We start from the raw sequence: 20,437 nt of genomic DNA, 5'->3' as shown, positions 1-20,437 counted from the left end.
AGATTTTTTTTAAAAAATATTTTCAATGAATTGAAAAAAAATAGATTTTTCATAATCGATGATATTGATTAGTCTGGTTAACCTGTTAAGGTCTCCACTCCTCCAGTATATTAAACTTAGTTGTACAATGGTGGGATGCAAAAAAATGCTGATCTAAAGCTCACAAAGCATCACAAGGTGACTGGTTTGGAGCTGGTAGATCTGCTATTTTCACTTTTGTTAAATAATAATTAACGTAGTCGAGGCAACATTTTTGAAACAATCCTAATACTAATCGCCCAGCCCTACGATTAGGTGGTGTAGAGGCAGACAGGCACACTACACCCCCTTCACGGAAAGTCCATGTGAACTTCTCACAAACAGACATGAATGAACACACACACACACACACACACACACACACACACACACACACACGCACACACACGCACACACACACACGCACGCACGTCTGGAGAACATTATCTTTCCCATGAGCCATCTGCATGTCAGAAACACATGAGTTTTAAATCAGTACACTGACTGTGATATTCTATTCTCTCTTCCATTATTACACACAGAAGTGGGGTGGTAGTATTTCCTGGAATCTTTTGCATTCCTGAACTTTTGTCCCTTTAGGAAAGGAAAACAGAAGTAGTGCAGTTCAACTCATGGAACTATTTATACAGTATAGCATTAGCAGTAAACTATGCAGAGACAGCCCTGGCCAAAAATGGCATGGTTCATCATCATGCTTGTGTTACGTTACGTACTAATATTAAAACTGTCTGAAGACGAGACAAAGGGTCATAATAATAATACAATAACCACCGTCGTTTAATCAAACCATAGAAATACATGTCTTTCTAAAAGGACATTTTATTCATGTGCATTAGAAACACACACTTTACCCAGTAATATCATCGCAAGGAGGAATCCGAATACGATTTCTGGACATGGAGATGAAACATATTGATACCAACCCTCGAGTATATTGACTTTGAACCATAAGCCATGTGTTCTCCGGGTGGAAAATAACTCTAGCTGACAATGACTAACAGTCATCAGACTGGAGGCCTTTTGCTAATCCACGTCTGATCCTTACACACTGGAAATTGTAAGGCCTATATAGTGATTCAATATAATTTTGGCCTGAAATAACTCTGGGTCCACATAACTGTGGGCATATTTTAGACATAAAATGTGCATACATATCTGCTCCCTAAACCAGCTAGATCTCTGTGTGTCTGATTATTCGCGGACGCACGCACACACCAACGCACACACCCACACACGCACGCACGCATGCACACACCCACGCACACACCCGCACACGCACACAGACACACACGCTCACACTTTACATTGTGTTCTTCTCACCTGTACTCGAGGTCCTCCCCCGGACACTCTGGAGACGTAGCCCATGATGTATTTAGCTGCCACCGTCTTCCCTGCACCACTCTCCCCGCTGGAAAACAAACAGACCCAGAGAGTTTTAGTCTTCCCTGCACCACTCTCCCCGCTGGAAAACAAACAGACCCAGAGGGTTTTATGAGGAGGTCTTCCCTGCACCACTCTCCCCGCTGGAAAACAAACAGACCCAGAGAGTTTTATGAGGAGGTCTTCCCTGCACCACTCTCCCTGCTGGAAAACAAACAGACCCAGAGAGTTTCATGAGGAGGTCTTCCCTGCACCACTCTCCCTGCTGGAAAACAAACAGACCCAGAGAGTTTTAGTCTTCCCTGCACCACTCTCCCCGCTGGAAAACAAACAGACCCAGAGAGTTTTATACCGTCTTCCCTGCACCACTCTCCCCGCTGGAAAACAAACAGACCCAGAGAGTTTTATACCGTCTTCCCTGCACCACTCTCCCCGCTGGAAAACAAACAGACCCAGAGAGTTTTAGTCTTCCCTGCACCACTCTCCCCGCTGAAAACAAACAGACCCAGAGAGTTTTATACCGTCTTCCCTGCACCACTCTCCCCGCTGGAAAACAAACAGACCCAGAGAGTTTTAGTCTTCCCTGCACCACTCTCCCCGCTGGAAAACAAACAGACCCAGAGAGTTTTAGTCTTCCCTGCACCACTCTCCCCACTGGAAAACAAACAGACCCAGAGAGTTTTATGAGGAGGTCTTCCCTGCACCACTCTCCCTGCTGGAAAACAAACAGACCCAGAGAGTTTTAGTCTTCCCTGCACCACTCTCCCCGCTGGAAAACAAACAGACCCAGAGGGTTTTATGAGGAGGTCTTCCCTGCACCACTCTCCCTGCTGGAAAACAAACAGACCCAGAGAGTTTTAGTCTTCCCTGCACCACTCTCCCCGCTGGAAAACAAACAGACCCAGAGAGTTTTAGTCTTCCCTGCACCACTCTCCCCGCTGGAAAACAAACAGACCCAGAGAGTTTCATGAGGAGGTCTTCCCTGCACCACTCTCCCCGCTGGAAAACAAACAGACCCAGAGAGTTTCATGAGGAGGTCTTCCCTGCACCACTCTCCCCGCTGGAAAACAAACAGACCCAGAGAGTTTTAGTCTTCCCTGCACCACTCTCCCTGCTGGAAAACAAACAGACCCAGAGAGTTTTATGAGGAGGTCTCCTTGGTTCAATTCGACACCATTGTTTGACAACACTCGCTTAACTGTTTAAACCGTATACATTCTTAGGTCAAATAGTTCAAATACATGATCTACAGTACATTGACACAGCTCTTGAAGCAAGGATAATGCCAGGTGGATGTGGAGTGGACTGACCAAACGCAGTGGTGGAAGAAGTACTTAAGTGAAAGTACTGTAGCAATACCACAATGTAGGAATACTCTGTTACAAGTAAAAGGTACTGTATTCAAACTTTTGTTGCAGAAGTTCCAGACCCACAGGAACACACCCAGGGTGCCGGCCCGATTCCGGCGAGCCGCCCCGCGTCCGAAACGGTTGAGAAATGACAGTTACCGTGTGGGGGTCCCTCTACTGTACCCTCCACTGTACTGTACTGTCACTGAACTGTACTGTACTGTACTGTACTGGCACACCCAAAATCACCATATATACAGTTAATATGTGCGTGTGTGTTAGGTTACGCACAAGTGGTGAAAAACAACCATGTTGTTTTCGTGCTCAGACGCACCCGCCCACATAGCTCCGTAAGGGAGTGGTTGCACCACTCAAAAAGTATTGAAAATAGAAATGCTCAAGGAAAGGAAACACAAAAATCTAAAAATTGTACTTACAATGTTATATAAATACAGTAAATGTACTTAGTTATTTTTCACCATTGATCAACGTTTCTTAGAAGTGGTGCCATTCAGGGGTCACCAGGTCGCGTGTAAAAGCACTATGAGGGAGGCCGTTTATAAAACACTGGAACCAGCATTACATGCCTGGCACTGAAAGGTGCACTTACTGTACTGTTGCTAATTCACTTAGAATATCCAGTTTAACATTCAGCAGAGCAGGAATTGACTTCTACCGTGCATGCGTTGTACAGCAGGTAATCTAACGGCTGAGTCCACTTCATGAGTAGTACTGTAGTAGATGGCTTGTTCACAGTTGTATTGTTTGTAATATTTGCATACATTTTTTTTTGATTGATTGATTGAAGAATTTATTAACAGTTTGCAGAATTACAGTACATTTCAAGCACAAACTCAATACAAAGGCTGTTAACTGTGAGTGGACGACCCAATTAAGCATTACACTTGTTTCCAACAGGGTCCACCATGTTCAAATCATCAAAACATTTAGAGACGTACAAATAGACACTTCTATAGACAGAACAGGAATTCATCACAAAAGAATTCATCAAAAAGGAGGTAAAAAGGGAAAAGAAATATATACAGTGAGGGGAAAAAAGGGGGGGGCGGGGGGGGGGATTCAGATTTTACGGGGGCCAGTTTCGAATTGCAGCCATCCGTAGGTGCCCTTTGAGAGCGGTTTTGAAGGAGTCAAGGGATTCGCATGTCTTAATGACAGTTGGTAGGGCGTTCCACATTTTGGTGGCATAGGAGCGAAAAGAATTTAGTCCCTTGTTTGTGCCGAATCTGGGTTGTACATGGTTCGTTGCACTCCCTCTGGTGTTGTGGGTGTGGACTTCGTTAACATTAAGGAAGTATCTAGACAGGTACATGGGTATCTTGGTGGTGTATCGAATCTTGTGGACCAGACCCATTGCAAGATGCTGTACTCTGTCGTCGACCCTAAGCCATTCCAGCCTGTCGAAGTGGGCAGGGGTGAGGTGGGTTCGGGGGGCTAGATCAAGTAGGAGCCTGACCAGTTTGTTTTGGGAAGTCTGGAGTCTGGTTTTAAGGGCCTTTGAGGTGCTGTGGTACCAGGAGGTGCATGCATAGTCAAAGAAACCCTGTACAAGGGCTCCTGTTAAGGTCTTCAAGGTGTTTTTGTTGACCAGTGAGGAGATCCTGTAGAGGAATCTTGTTCTATGGTTGACTTTTTTGATTACGTTGGTGGCCATTTTATCACCGGAAAGATTAGCCTCCAGGATGGAACCTAGGTAGGTAATTTCATCTTTACGTGTGATAACATTGTCACCCACTCTAACCAAGAAGCCATTTGCCTTGCTGAGATTACTAATAGAGCCAAAGAGAATGGATTCAGTTTTTCCCAGGTGTAAAGATAGTTTGTTATCAGCGAGCCAGGTGCAGATTCTACCGAGTTCAGAGCTGAGGGCATTTTCAACCTGCAGTTTGTCCCTGTCCGAGACCAGCAGTGCTGAGTCATCTGCGAACAGGAACAAGTTGCAGTCACAGGCTGAAGTCATGTCGTTTACATATATTAGGAACAGTAGAGGCCCTAGTATGCTTCCTTGTGGAACGCCACAGCTCACTGGGAGGGGGGGGGACAGTGTTCCGTTCACTTCCACCATCTGTTCTCTCCCCTCCAGGTAGGATTGCATCCAGCTCACTGATGTGCTATCGAAACCAATTGCTTTTAGCTTGTTAACCAGTATGGAGTGGTTCACGGTGTCAAAAGCCTTTTGGAGGTCCAGCATGACCATGCCGCAGTATTTGCCAGCGTCCACCTCTTGTTTGATGTGGTCGCTCAAATAGAGGAGGCATGTGTCAGTGGAGTGGGATGTTCTGAAGCCAGATTGGAACTCGTACAATAATTTATTAGTGGCAAGATACTTTTCAACCTGTTCATAGACTATTTTTTCCATCACTTTCGAGATGGAACTAAGAATAGAAATAGGGCGGTAGTTGCCGGGGTCTAATTTACTCCCTTTCTTGTGCAAGGGGGTTACTTTGGCCAGTTTGAAATCTTGGGGGACCTGTCCCTGTTTGATGGAGAGGTTTACTATGTGGGTGATGATTGGAGCTATAGAGATGGCTGAGTCTCTGAGAAATTTGGAGGGAATGTTGTCATGTCCTGTGGCCTTGTGGGGTTGGAGGGCACTCAGTTTCTTAATTACCTCATCGGTTGTTACCATAACTAGTTTAAAATCGTCTTTACAAACACCTAGGTTTTTGTAGAAGGTTGTAATGTGCTCTACACCAAAGAGCCCAGAGTGGGAGGGCAGTTTGTTAACCAGAGTTGTTGATATGTTTGTAAAGAAGATATTCAAGTAGTTGGCCACATCAAGGTTGTCAGTGATGAGAGTGTTGTCAGATTTGATGTTTATGTTCGAAAATCTGGTTTTTAGTTTCTGACCATAGCTTAGTTGATTGTTTAGTAGCTTCCAGAGCTCATGAGGATTGTTTTTGTTTTCCTCAGCTTTATCATTAATGAAGTTACTTTTAGCTGATTTGGTCATGGCAGTTACACTGTTTCGTAGTTTGATTCGTTGTGTATTTAGGTTGTTCAAACGAGCTTGGCGAACACTGTCGAAGCGCTTGGCTAGCTTTGACTTGCATTTTAGAACTTCAGAGCATTTTTTGTCTCTGGCTTTCATTGCAGCCAGTATGTCCGAATTCATCCATGGTTCCGAGCGGGTTTTGCCCCTGGTGGTTCTCAAAGGAGCCATGTAGTTCAGTACTGATGTAAATTTGGTTTTGAAGCCAAGCCAAGCTTCTTCGACAAGTGTGCTATTAAGCTCATCGGACCAATCCAGACTCTCCAATACTTGGTTAAAGACCTCACTAGAGTAGGTTTTGAGGTCCCTTGATATGACTGTTTTGTGGCAGCCGGTCTTAAGTTTTTGTATTTTGCGGGTACAGAATATCATAAAATGATCACTAAGCCCACATACAATAACCCCTTTCTTGGAGATTCTGGATTTGTCCGAGGACAGAATGAGATCAATGACAGTTTGAGTAGAATCACACACTCTAGTGGGTTGGGTAATTAGCTGACTGACACTATGTAGATCACAGAACTTACTGAATGACTTAAACACAGGTGCTTCCTTACGTTGCATGTCTGTATTGTAGTCGCCAATCAGGATTTTCTCTACACATTCCTCCTCAGCTAAGCACCCCTCAAGTATATCATAGAACCCATGTTGGTCAGGCGGTCTGTAGACGGTGCCCACTAATACTGATTTAGCCTTTTTGAAAATTAATTCAACCCACACAGTTTCAATTTCATCATGCTGTAAGTCAGTACGAGTAACATATTCAGTGTCTTTGTGAATATACATACACACGCCACCACCATGCCTGTTTCTGTCGTTTCTGATCAAGGAATAGTTCTCTATTTCAACTTCTGGGTCTTTGGTTGACTCATCAAGTTTGGTTTCAGAGAAGCTAATGATGTTCGCCTTACCGCATTGAAACATATGCCTGATTTCAGCCATTTTGGGTCCAATGCTGTTGACGTTCAGGTGAAAGATATGAAGTCCGTTGGCTCTGACTATGGTGCTTATTTCCTCCGTGGCGAAATAGTGGAGCGGAGGGCCATTGTTGATGTCTGTAGAAGCCGCGGGGTGCCGTGGGGGGAGGGTGGGGGGTGCGTGGGGGTCGTCGTGGGGTGGCGGGAGTGGGGGATGGGGTCCCTCGTCCAGGTTTGTTGAGGGCGCTGGTGGGGCCGATTGAGCCATGGTGTCGACCGGAGAAACAGCAGAAATAGCAGGTAAAGTATCACGGTGTCCGTCTCCAGCCGCTTTGTCCCCCTTGGTTGGATGTGGAGACTCTTCACGCCTGTAGATGGTGGTGTTGTCCGTGTCTTTTGCCTCGACTGCCGATGTAGGATCATTCCGCCTGCTGTTGTCTGGGACGCGCTCGGCTCTTGCGAATGTAGTATTCACAGCCGGGACATCAGCGTGTATATCCAGCATGGGTGTGCAGGTTGGCTGGTGGTGAGGAAGAATGCTATCGGTGTTGTTGTTGTTGTTGGTCGTCGCCTGGCTGGTCGGCATTGGTGTTGTTGAGTCGATGGGGATTCCTTTGTTCTCTCCGGTTTCTTGTTCACTCCGGAGCAGCCTTGCCATTTGTCGTGTGTTCACGGGACCAGGGTTAATCTCGATGTCGCCAGACAGTAACAAAATAATGAGAAAGAAAGATCTCTTCCCTTTGTTAATCTGGAGTTTGTCTCTTTGGGCTAGAAGGGACTGAATAGCTGCTAAGCCGTATCCAGGCCGTTTTCCATTGATCCCGTTGACTTCTTCACTGACCAGGTAAAAGTCGCTGTGAGAATCCGGTTGAAAATCCTCTATTACGGTTTTGTTTTTCTCCATTTCACCTCGATGTAATCCCCTTGGTATATTAAGATATGAATCCGTACACCATAGGAGGAGGAAGAGAAAATGTGGAAAAATCCGTGACTTGGAGTCAGACGCGCAGGAGCTAGAAAAAACACGTCTTGCCATGGTGAGAGCGGAAGTCAAGTTTGAGGTGTGCCTGCATGGCAGCTTAGCTAATATGGTCTAGGAGCAACTCACCGCTGTCGGGTGTTCATAAGAAAAGAAGAACCTGTGTCCCAATTCCAAATAATGGAACCAATGTTGTTGTTTAGTCACAACTTCACAAGCTCTTGTAAATACATTTCATTGGTTAAAAATACAACCCACATTTGGTAAATAGTGATCTGATCCATAAGTTCACAACTACACACAGCGACCCGCTGTCCAGTTACCCAGGGTAACTGGACTAAGCATCAGATACTTGTTTACAGCCAGGCCCTGCTCATAGAACATTTCATGGTAGTGGTTCAATGCCTTGCTCAAGGGCACTTCAGCAGTGGTAATCTTAACGTGCCAGTCCGGGGATACGAACTGGCGACCTTCCGGTATCAAGACCGCTCCGCAAACCGTTCGGCCACCGCTGCCACAAGCTTTTGTGCCCAAGACGTCCCCACGCGAAATGAAAAGTTTGAAACATAATGTCATGCCAAATAAGGACGCCATGGATACAGTGCTTAAGAGTAAATCAATCACAGTCAGAAATGATTGGTGCCCACTCTATGATGATGAATGATAATAAGCCTATCTCACATAATTTCCCCGCCCCCCTTAATACGCCCCCTTTCGGGGTTAGTGGTGATAGCGTGACGTCACTCCATAGACGCTACATGTTAACAGAGGTAATTTAAGAAGTCTACAACTTTTGTTTTCTCAAGGTAAGGTTTGTTCTATCTGTTCGAGCTGATTTACCATCTTGTTTGCTTCATAATAATATTGGTCTGTCACATTTTTACATTAGAAAATGTACTTAGGAAAAAACGTGTAAATGCTAATGTTAAAGACACCACTATTTACCGGAAGTGGGCGTGGAAAGCGGGCTGTGAGATAGGCCTATTATATGACAATAAAATAGGCTGGAACTAGCTATTTTGTACAATAACAACAACTTCCAATACATCAAACGGTTGTGTTTTACAGCACTTTCTACATCAACGTCACTACCTCAGATAAGCTAAACTCATGACTTCATCATAATTGACATCATTTCCCCTTTGATGAAAAGGCTCTTTGCAAAAACAAGGTGAAATCCCAGCTTCTGACTGCATATGCAGAAACTCCCACTTCCCGTGTAAACGCTAACGTATTTTTTGGCTCATGTAAGCAAATCCCACCTCAGAAACAAAACAAGTTAAATCTATGGAGGAGGAGGGATGCTGTACGCCAGTCATAACATTCAACATGCTTTGTCACATTTACTTTCTTTTCTTTTTCTGTCTCTGCTCAGCCTACACACGTCTTTTTCTTCCTTCTCTTCCACGTTGCCAGGGTGCTAGTTAATTTCACATATGTGGTTTGGAAGTGGATGTCAGTGCAGTGTGTTTTTATTCTGTGTCAGGTTGGTAATGCCTCTCTGAAGAAACCACTAGAGCCCAACCCAACCCATGCCACATTTTTGGGTCCAATAACGATCCTGATTTTGGAGAGTCCTATATAGAGCGTCGCAGTCCCGCCCTCTATGGACCAGGAAATGATTCTCCGTTCATTTTCCTCATAGACATTCCAGAAAGTATTTATTTAAAGACGTTTACGCTGCGAGACATGGCGGGGCGGCTGCGAGACATGGCGGGGTTCCCCAGCCAAATAAGTTATACAACAACTCTCCCAATACCATCATACATCTCATTACGCAACATTTTTAGAAGCGGTCGACACAATGGGTTATTCTCTATTCATCTTTGTTTCAGGCTTTCATTGTCAGGCTTTTCACCTCCTGAGTTCCATGTGCAAACAGTGGCAATGCAGCTGGAATGAAGTTATTGTTTTGTTTTGTTTTTCTGTTCAGGCTGTGGCTGGAATTTGAATCACATCCTATTTTGAGTCTCCTGAGGGGGCTAGTCATCATTATTGTAGCATTCAGATGCTAAATACATTGTCAACTTCCTCATAAGATTTATTGCCCAAACATGGTAATAAGTTAAACCACATTGTGTGGAATACAGAGAGGTTGTGTAATTAACTTGGATAAATCATTCATTACTCATCTATATGGGAGATATGCATGTTGAAAAGTGACTTACTTAATTAGTAAGTCATACACCAATTACTTAGTGCTGTATTTAATCTGAGGTATCATTTAGTGCAAGGAAATAAAAGTATATAAATGTGCATGTATGTTCACATGTACTGGTCCCTTCCAAGAGCCCCGCTACAAAGATGTGCTCTGTTTATTTTTGCACGTGAGCTATACGAGTTATGTGGTAACAACTTTGTTTAATGTCCAATTTCACAAAGAGAAGCAGATGTGAACATGAGAATGGGAATACTTGATTATTGTCAAATTTCCTGACACAACTAAAAAGGTACAAAGACCTCCTCGATTTTATCAGCACAGGGCAGGCCACACAAATAACTAAACAGAAAAGTTCCAGACCCACAGGAACGCACCCAGGGTGCCGGCCCGATTCCGGCGAGCCGCCCGTGTCCGAAACGGTTGAAAAATGACAGAGTTATCGTGTGGGGGTCCCTCTACTGTACCCTCTACTGTACTGTACTGTACTGTACTGGCACACCCGAAATCACAATATATACAGTTAATGTGTGTGTGTTTGTGTGTGAGTTAGGTTGCGCACAGGTGGTGAAAAACAACCATGCTGTTTTCCTGCTCAGACGCACCCACCCAGCCACCCACCCAGCCAGCCAGCCAGCCAGCCAGCCAGCCACCCACCCACCCATCCACACAGTCACTTAAGTGTTAACTGTGTGGGTGCACCACTTGTGGTTGCACCACTTAAAAAAATTAGTATATCTATAGGCTCTCCAGGTACTTATGGTACTTGGCCCGTACTAATATGGCGGCGTAAATTCAATGACCAAAGCTGTGTCTGTCTACCAATGGTTTAACCAGCTTAGCGGCCTTGTGTTTAGATTAGTGTCCGCCCTGAAACTGGGAGGTCGGGGTTCGATCCCCGGCCGGGTCATACCAAAGACTGTAAAAATGGGATCCAATGCTGGCACTCAGCATGAAAGGTTGGATTGGGGGTTAGATCAACTACAAATGATTCCCGAGGGCGGCACGGCTGCAGCTCACCGCTCCAAGAGATGGGTCAAATGCAGAGACCAAATCTTGCACACAGCAATGTGACAAATAGTAGGAGGACTTTAACCTTTTAACACCCATTTCTATTCATGCAGAGCAGCAGAAGGGCAAAGGCAGTAAGTCCATATGTGTAAGGACCATATGGGTAACCTGGAAACCAGACGAATCTGCCACATGCTAAAAAGAAAGAAAGAAAGAAAATAGCCCTGAGCAGATTGTCTGGCACTCCTCGGCTTGAATTACATTCCGCTCACGCCAGGGTTGTGGGTGACCAATCAGAGCCCACTATTAAACGTGAGACGTTTGTTTGCTGTGACGTTTGAATCTGATTCGTAGCCGCCCCCTTGGAAACGAATCTTCCACACCGAAGGTCCAGACTAATATCTATGTAAGATATTATCCCGCTTATTACATGGCTAACTAACATAAATGAATACATTGACCCAAAACACAACAAAAAAAGTATTCCAAAAGTTTGCGCTGGCTGCGTCTGCAGCTGCAGGGCTGCAGCACTGTCGGAAAACAAGGAAGTGAGTTGATCAAATAGAATCCATTTTCGGGTCCAGATTCGTCTATTTCTCGCTCAAATGTTTTCAAAAACATTTTTAAGAGCAATGTTTAGCTGTAAATGACATTGTGTGTCACTAATGTGTGTGTGTTTACATGGCTGTCATGTTGGAAACAGCAGTAAATCAAGCGGGGCGCAGCCGGTGCTCAGAGGGTTTGATTAGGCAGTGGTCTGTTATACAGCGGAGCGGTCATTATCGACACATAATTCACCGCTGAATTAAGCGATTGACCAATCAGAATCAAGCATTCAACCAAGCCATGTAATAAGCAGTAATATTAGTCTGGCCGTGCCAGGCTACCTATATGTCCATCTTGAATGACTCAAGCCTTTGAGTTCAGACGGGCGCTGCATTGACCTGAATCTGGATTCACAGGTTTTCTTAATAACTAGGATAAAGGTCGAACCCAGTGTGATGTTGACCACACTGCCCGGGACAGCAATTTCACGGAGGCCTTTGTCAGCCCATCGGTCATCACAAAACCACTTCCATGCCTTTGTTTGCAGATCTGGTTTGATCACAAATACACTTGTATGCCTTTATGTGGGAAACTGAACTTACTAGCAAGTGCTCGCAGGGCCAAAACAACAGTGGGGAAAGTGCTGAACCAGGGGTCATTCATCATGAGGTAAGCATTACAGTAACCATCACGCTCAGGTGACTGCAGGCCCATAGGATGAAAGCCCAAAACATGACTCCACACTTTCCCCCTACAAAGCTCACCACCGTGAAATGCATTGCGTCAGCTATAAGCTCCAGAAAAATCAACACTGGATCGACATTTTTCCTCGCCCCATCTGACCAGACTTGCTTGATGACCTCTGCTCATAAAAATGAGAGGTAAGAGGGAAAAGTAGACTTAAAGAAAAGAAAACAAATACCCAGCACTCCCTAAAAATCCAGTGAAAAAGCGATTCTTGACCATCTCCAGGTGTTCTTCCTGTTTTGTGGAGTCAGGAAGCATCTCAGAAATAGATGTTAGAATTGGTTTTCCCCCTCACGTCCTCCCAACACAGCGAGTCCACAACCAGCCACTGTTAAATCCTGCGTGTTCATTTAAAACAATTCAGTTCAGTGGTTCTTCAACTTAGGTCAAGGGACCCCCAAATTAGTATGAATTTAGCTCCATCAGATAATATCTTGTGCCAGGTCAACAATGTTTAAAACACCAAAAGGGGTTCCCGCCCAAAATGGATTAATGGACCCGTAAAGGGATAACTGGAGTGTCGGTAGTAATGTACACGTCAAGGGTTACGAGAACGGTAGCCTCGGAAACCCAGACGTTTTTATTTCCAGGGAGGAAAAAAAAGTCTGGGTCCGAGTCCACTTCAATTCGGCATAGAGTAGTGCAAACATCGCTCACTCTCTGCTGATTTCTGATCGTATGCACCTTTGTTAAATTGACACACACATGCACACATGTACACACACACACACACACACACACACTCCTCTCTCTCTCTGTCGCTCTAAGTAATTAGTCTCATGTCGCGCAGCTGCGCATAGTTTCTCCCGGCGGATCCTGCCGGGAGCTGCCTATGCCATAAAAAGCATAGGTGAGTTCCAGGCTACGAGAACGGCAACCTTTTCCGGATCATCTGCAATGTCACAACCCAGATGAACTATAAAGATGGAGTGCCGTGATTCTTTTCACACCCTAAAACATATTATTATTATCATTATAATTATTATTATATAATGTGGACAAGCCCACCAGTATAGTTGTATGCCTGGTTTGCCTGGTGGGTGGTGATCCACCTGAACTGAAGCCGCACCCACAGCTGTTGTTGTATGATAAAAGGGGAGGGGTTAGGGGAAGGGGTGATATTGTGATGTCACTATATCACTGTTTTTTTTTTCATTGGCACGTTTGACTGTCAAGGTTTCAGCCTCCAGGAAGAAACCTTAAATACAAAAAGTAAGACATCATTGCAAATAACATCCACACCAAGGGGTCTAATGAAGTACTGTCACCTCATAAACAGATGAAAAAAATCACGGCACTCCATCTTTAACCCATTTTAGGCGGGAACCCCTTTTGGTGTTTTAAACATTTTTATAATTTAGCTATTGAAAGATAGCAGATCTACAAGCTCATAGCGCGCCACCGAGTGGCGCGCTACGAGCTTGTAGTTCTGCTATTTTTGAAAAGTCGTGAAAATGTGGCGCAAATTTGGAATATATTTTTTTTCAAAACGAACGTTTTTAACTCAAATCTTTGCTTCTGGGGGTGTTCCTGGAACAACATATTTTCAGATGGGGGTCGGAGGCCAATTGCATATCTTTTTTGGGGTCCTTGACATGAAATATTGAGCACCACTGATATAGAAACATGAGGTATTTCAGAAAACCGTCAGAAAAACATTTATTGTAAGTATATATTGTATTGTATTTTGTAAGTATAGAATTGTGTAGGACTTTTACTTTTGCTTCACAGAGCATTCCCACATTGTGGCCTTCAGTCAGCTGTACCCAGAGATGTGGTAGAACCTGTTAGGTGTCCTCCTCCCTCCCCTGTGGCCATCATCACCACACACAGGCCAGGGACACTTCACTTGCGTCACAACAACAGCGCGCGCACACACACACACACACAGATTACCATCTGATCTGTCTCTGTCTCGCTCTTTCCTGCACTATACATACTGATGGTGGTGGAAGAAGTACTCAGATGTTTTACTCAAGTGAAAGTTAGAATACTCTGTTGCCCTGTATACAGAATCTGACTTGAGTAAAAGTAGAAGGGTATTGGCATCAAAATATACTTACAGTACCAGAGTAACAAGTACAAAACGATTCTAAAATAGCCGATCGAAAAGCTCACAACGTGTCATATCGCGGCTGTTTAACCTACGTATAAAATAGAGCTTACAGTATGTGGTAAATGCATGTTTTGTATTAATAATCTAAATCTGCAAAAAAAATAACTAGTAACTGAAGCTGTCAAATAATTGTAGTGGAGTAAAAGGTACAAATGTGGCTCTGAGATGTAGTGGAGTAGAAGTTTAAAGTATAAAACAAAAATGGAAATACTCAAGTAAAGTATATGTACCATATCAAAATTGTACCTAAGTACAGTACTTGAGTAAATGTACTTAGTTACTTTCCACCTCTGCATTCTGACAGACATACCGACACACACACAAAGACAGCCACGGTAAGGTCATGTTGTACTGTAATTATAGGAGTAGCAGGGAAAGCAGATCAGAATGTGGATTGGAGGATGGAGGGCTTACCTGATGATCACACACTGGTTCTCACGATCAATCATCATATTTCTGTACATGTTATCTGCCAGAGCGTAGATGTGTGGAGGGTTTTCATACTGGGCCTGGTGGTGGTAGAGGATATAAAAAGAAGAGGGAACACAGTCCAATGTTGAATATATTTACCATGTATGGGAAAACTCTCTGACTCACTGACGCCAAGAACTGTTTGAATACAGAGTTAAAGATGAAGTGCCATGATTTTTGTATGTCTATGGAGTTAACATTACTCGAATAGACCTCCAGATTGTTGACCTTGTATCTGTTTTCAAATATGTGTAGGCCTAATTATGTGAAAGCGACTCCTTACTCTTTTTTCCCCCAAAAGCTGCCCTTTTTTATTTTTTGCCGTTTGAAAAAATTTAACTTTGCACCTGAAGCAAGATATTTTTTGGGCTTTTTCTGCCTTTATTGAGAGGTTGAAAGTAGACTGACAGGAAATGGGGAGAGAGATGGGGGGATGACACGCGGCAAAGGCCGGTGGGATCGGGAGTCGAACCCGCGGCACGCCGTCAGGCTGGCTTAAGCAGCCTAGGTGCCCAGACGGTTGAGCTAACCGTCCGGGCCAACCCAGGCATACTTAATGAACTGGTGGTTGTGGCCATATAAAAACATAATTTTAACACTTTCTATTTTAACACTATTTTGAAAAAATCTTTCTCCTACAATAATAGTACCTGATGATCATGTTTTAGGGGGGGATCACGGCACTCCATCTTTAAACAGTGATGGAAGAAGTACTCTGTTACAAGTAAAAGTCCTGTATTGAAATATATACTTTAGTTACTTTGCAACACTGGTGTTACACGGACCATCGCATGGAGGTTCAACAGGTGAGAGGCTATTGTAGTTTCTCATCTCATCATCTACGTCACCCCACTGGAAAGTATTTGCATTTTTTTCAGCTTCGCGCCAGTTCAGTCTCTATCCTTCTTTATACTCTATGGGTTAAACTCCATCACATTCACACTCTGCTGTCACTTGCAATCAAGAACCGATCTTCCAGTGAGATGTTTTTCAGTTATTTTTCGGCAAGTGACACCGTCGTGCACCAGAGGCCTTAGACAGGAGGTTTCTACTCACCGCGCCTTGATACATCTCAATTTCCTTGTCACCAAAGTATGGCATCTGCTTGAAGGGATTGACAGAGATGAGCACGGGGCCAATGTACGTCTGAGGAAGTTATGTATTAAGGATCACAAAAAAACACAGTGATTCTGAATTCTGAATTTCAAGGCCCCCCTTTTGATATAATATAACCCCCAATAGTGATATAATAACGTCTGGAACCTCAATCTACACTGTAAAATCCACCCTTGTTAATTTAACTCAGAGAATGTACAAATGAAAGCAAATGTACTCCGTACACGTCAATTTGGTTCCATCTGTCCCCGGACCGCACACTGAGAAACAGTGCTCTAAAAAGACCCAATATTATCCAGGTAAACAAATAAATACTTTCCATGTTGTCATCCTTCTACATGAACTTAACTGAGAGACCAACTTCTATCTACACTACAGAATAGTTTCAGAACTTCTTGCGTTTCGCGTAGAAACTATTCAGTGGATGATGGCGGGGAAAGAAATTACCGTGATAATTTGGACCATGACGTCACAGCAGTGGTAGTGGGTACACTGTGTGTAATGTTTTCAGGATTGGACCAGAGCCTCATAAAGATCTAGTGTTTATGTGTCACAGACACACAGTACGTAATAGTGTGGAGGGCTTGTGTCCTGCAGCCCAAAAAGCTGCTCCTCGCATCAAATAAAGCTGGTATTGAGGGTTCCCTGCACTGACCCACAGGCCAATACATTTGTGGTTGGAGGGAGACTGGTGTTATTGCAATTTGCTGCCCGCAGCAGTCAAAGGATTGACTCAGTCAGTGTTCAAGTCTGAAACTGCCTGTGTTCATTAAACTCCTAAATCCAAAGATGCTGAAAGAAAACAGATTGCATTGCTTTCCACCTCTATATACCTTTCTATCTTCTACAATCACACAGTCATATATGTCTGAATGACAGAGACAGTCAGTGACATTTAAAAAAAACATTGCTCTTGTTGAGGAAAATCCGTGCTCCGGTTTTACCATTTTATTTATTATTAAATAAAAAAATAAGCTAAAATAACTGATCTACAAGATCACAACATGTCCCCAATGCAACGCATTGCGAGCTTGTAGACCGTTGACTGTACGCCACCATTGCACAACAATGTATAACACAGGATTAAGTGGTTAATCAGACTAATCGATTTAGTCAATTATAAAATATCTATAATTTAGAATGTTTTCGTGTCGCTCATTTAAGAAAGGACTATTTTAGCCTATATAATATTTATTTTACAGCTTCACGGTTAATTGATTTACCTACTGTACATGAGCAAGATTAAGTCGGTTGTTGGTTCTAAATATCGCTTTCGATATGCTTCCGGTTAATTGCACAGCCGTGCAGAGATCAAAACAGAGTGAATGGGATTAGCATTCATTCCAGCCCGAGGGGATCAGGAGTCAGGGGTCCAGCCAGTGACACAGAAGGGTCTTTTTAATCCCCCCCCCCTCTCAGCCAGCACAGACTCCCTCAAACACTATAGTCTATTACTCAGAGCTAACGATGACACTGTGAATGACCATTCAGCTATTCTGGGAATAGCAGTGAGTGCAGGGCAGGGCAGGGACTCAGCTATTCCTCGCCAGGGTGTGAACTAAGCGAGAATGTGAGGGGAAAAAGGATACAAAGATGTAGTCATCCATGTATCTCTTCTTGAGGTTTTCCACGATGGCGTCCTCGTTGATCTTGGTGAGCAGCACCATGTCGTCCACGCCACTGTGCTTGACATTGTGACTCTGCCAGTGGTAGCGGTAGTGGCCCCGGCTCCCCTGCACACACACACACACACACACACACACACACACACACACACACAAACACAAACACAAGGGTTCAAGGTTGTACGTTATTGTTAGATCTTGTGTACAGGTACATAAGATCAAGACTTTGGCTTCCTTCAGACAATGCAGCAGCAAATATATAATATAACATCAATCAGCAAACAGCAACAAATATTATATAACATCAATCAGCAAAACACAGCAAACAAAGGGATAGAAAAAGAGCAAAAATAAGTCAAACTTCACAGTAGGCTATGTTCCATAAATATACAATACATTTTGTTTAGAAAGGTGCAATTCGGACAGACAACAGACAACACAACAAACAACTGTGAGTTCAAATGCAAACACAATGGCATGGCCTAGTAAAGGCTAACGTATACTTCACCACACACGCCTATGTGTTGTATGATACATTTCCATTATTTTACTACTATCATTTAGCAGACCACAGGGATGCCAGCCAGGTTGAGTGTGGTTAAATAGCCTTAATCAAGACTCTTACAGTTCTTACAGATATCAGATCAAAATAAGTGCATGCAAATAGAAGAACTGGTGACGGTGCTGCAGATCTAATTAAGTAATTAACACAGTGCTACACATCTGATTTTCACGAATGTTAACGTCCCAAGTTTCTCTCAATCAAGCAGATGTTGATCTGTGTTTACCTATACAGTACATTTATACATTTCTGAAATTCTTCTGAAAAAATAAAATCACACTTGTGTGAAGTGAGAGGTGCTCTTATCATCATACATCATCACATTCCGGCCAATCACTTTTGGTGTCACTTTTCTGTCCTCACCCACAAGCCCTGGCCTCAGCCAATCAAATCATCGCTGTGCGTGCGCAGCTTCCACCAGCCCACTGGTGGACACACACACACACACACACACACACACACACACACACACACACACACACACACACACACACACACACACACACACACACACACACACACACACACACACACACACACACACACACACACACACACACACACACACACACGCACACGCACGCGCACGAGGGGCTAGCTCCCATCAAGAAAAATGTTTGACTACAAATGTTGCAAGACATGTAAATAAACAAGAATTGATGACAGTCATAATTACCAGCTGCTGTTATATTTGCGGCGGTGGTGGAAGATTTGGCCTTGATTTTTATTTTTATTTTATTATTTTTTTACTCAATCCACGCCCCACGGTCATTTTCATATACCCAGTTGCTTGGAACTCGCAACCAAGCAAACCTGGCAACCTGTAACGCATCCCATGGCTGAGAGTAGGGCTGACCTTCGATCACGCTTTTGATGATCGACGCTTCGAAACGAATAGCGATCGATCGTCGACGCTTCGTCATCCGACGGGGGGGGGGGGGGGGGGGGGGGGTTGCGCGGCGAGCAGTGACGCACAATGAATTAACGCCAGGGCTCCACCGGACGCGGTGCGTCTCCGTCGCGTAGGTCAAAAAACGCACCGGTTCAATTTTAATGCACGCGTTAATGTCACGCAACGCGGGCAGTGGAGCCACCCTTCATTGATTAAAAAGGGAACATTCCCTGACTGTGAAGGAGACGCGACGCTGACGCGCCCGGTGGAGCCCCGGTGTAAAATAAATAAAACAACGATATAGCAGAGAGAAACGCATGCTTGGATTGGTCTCAATTATTTTATTTAACAATAAGCAACAATTGTTGCTTTGACCCAATAAACATCCGACCGTAACAAGTCAACATTAAATAAAACTGCCTGACACAGGCATTACCTCTCAAATAAAAAATATATAATCCAAAGCAGCACAGGACGAACAGCATTTTGCATTTATAATTGAAATAAACTCAGAGGCTTCGTGGAAACAGCACACGCAAGTGTAAAGGAAAGGCATTTTCCTGATCTTGCCGTAAAATTAAGTGAAATAAAACGTCATTTAATCGAGGCTTTATGACAGCAGCGAGGTGCTGCCAAATGCCAGTCAGTTGCGCAAATATATAGGTCAGATCAATTAGCCGAGCGGAGCAGCTTCTCACTGACCAGCCCTTCTTAAAGTTTACTTAGCCTACTTTAATAATATGACATAGTGTTGGATCTCCATCCTCCAGACAAACAAACCTTGGATTATAATTGGATTATGCCTATAATTCTTCTTTTTTCAAACCAGCACGAGCCACAACAAGGTAAGAAACTATATAATGATTCACTGTTCGCACAGCACCCAGGCAGGTATTCTTAATCGCGTCGCATTCCCATCAAAGTAGCACACTAACTTTGTGATCAACCTTCTTCATTTGCTTATTGTATTTGTAAAAAGCAACACTGTATTAAGACATGGCAGTATAATATTGGTAGAGAGAGAGAGAGAGAGAGAGGAGCCGTTCCATTTCAACTAATAAAAAAATGCCGTCTGCGACTCCGTGAGGCCCTGTGCGGCCGCAACTAACAAACAAACTTCGGGAGAGAACGCACTTTTCATGGCCACGGACAATAAAACTAACGAGAGCACTCAGCACAGATCAGCAGTCTAACTGCGGAGGGAGGAAAATGACAAAACCAAATGAGAGCTGTTTCGGTTTGTGACATGACGTGCTGCGAGCTCGCAGATCTACGCTTCATGCAACAAATGCACCGTACGTTCGTTCTATTAAAGGGTAGATCGCTACCGTTTAGGGGCTGGGAGCAGCCCCCAAACGGGAGCGGATCTACCGTTTATAGAACGAACGTACCGATATGCTGTGAGCTTAGCCTGTTGCTAACGTGACCCCCCTCCTCTCTCTCTCTGCATCTCTCTCTCTCTCTGCCTCTCTCTCTCTAACGCGACTCTCTCTCTCTCTCTCTCTCTCTCTCTCTC

The 20,437-nt window shown here is 44.0% G+C and overlaps 1 protein-coding gene across 2 annotated transcripts in view; it reads right to left on the bottom strand.

Moving 5' to 3' along the window:
* myo1ea (myosin IEa) overlaps positions 1-20,437 on the bottom strand; it is a 105,421-nt gene that overhangs the window by 58,932 nt on the left and 26,052 nt on the right. For both annotated transcript variants that reach the window (XM_079497790.1, XM_079497791.1), the window contains exons 2-5: positions 17,432-17,575; positions 15,783-15,872; positions 14,670-14,764; positions 1,360-1,447 (exon numbers count right to left, since the gene is read on the bottom strand). In XM_079497790.1, coding sequence (XP_079353916.1) covers positions 1,360-1,447; positions 14,670-14,764; positions 15,783-15,872; positions 17,432-17,575 — 417 coding nt within the window. The remainder of the gene's footprint in view (positions 1-1,359; positions 1,448-14,669; positions 14,765-15,782; positions 15,873-17,431; positions 17,576-20,437) is intronic.

The sequence above is a fragment of the Electrona antarctica genome (genome assembly GCF_951216825.1).
Source record: "Electrona antarctica genome assembly, chromosome: 3".
Taxonomy (NCBI): domain Eukaryota; kingdom Metazoa; phylum Chordata; class Actinopteri; order Myctophiformes; family Myctophidae; genus Electrona; species Electrona antarctica.
This window is presented reverse-complemented; position numbering and strand designations above follow the sequence as displayed.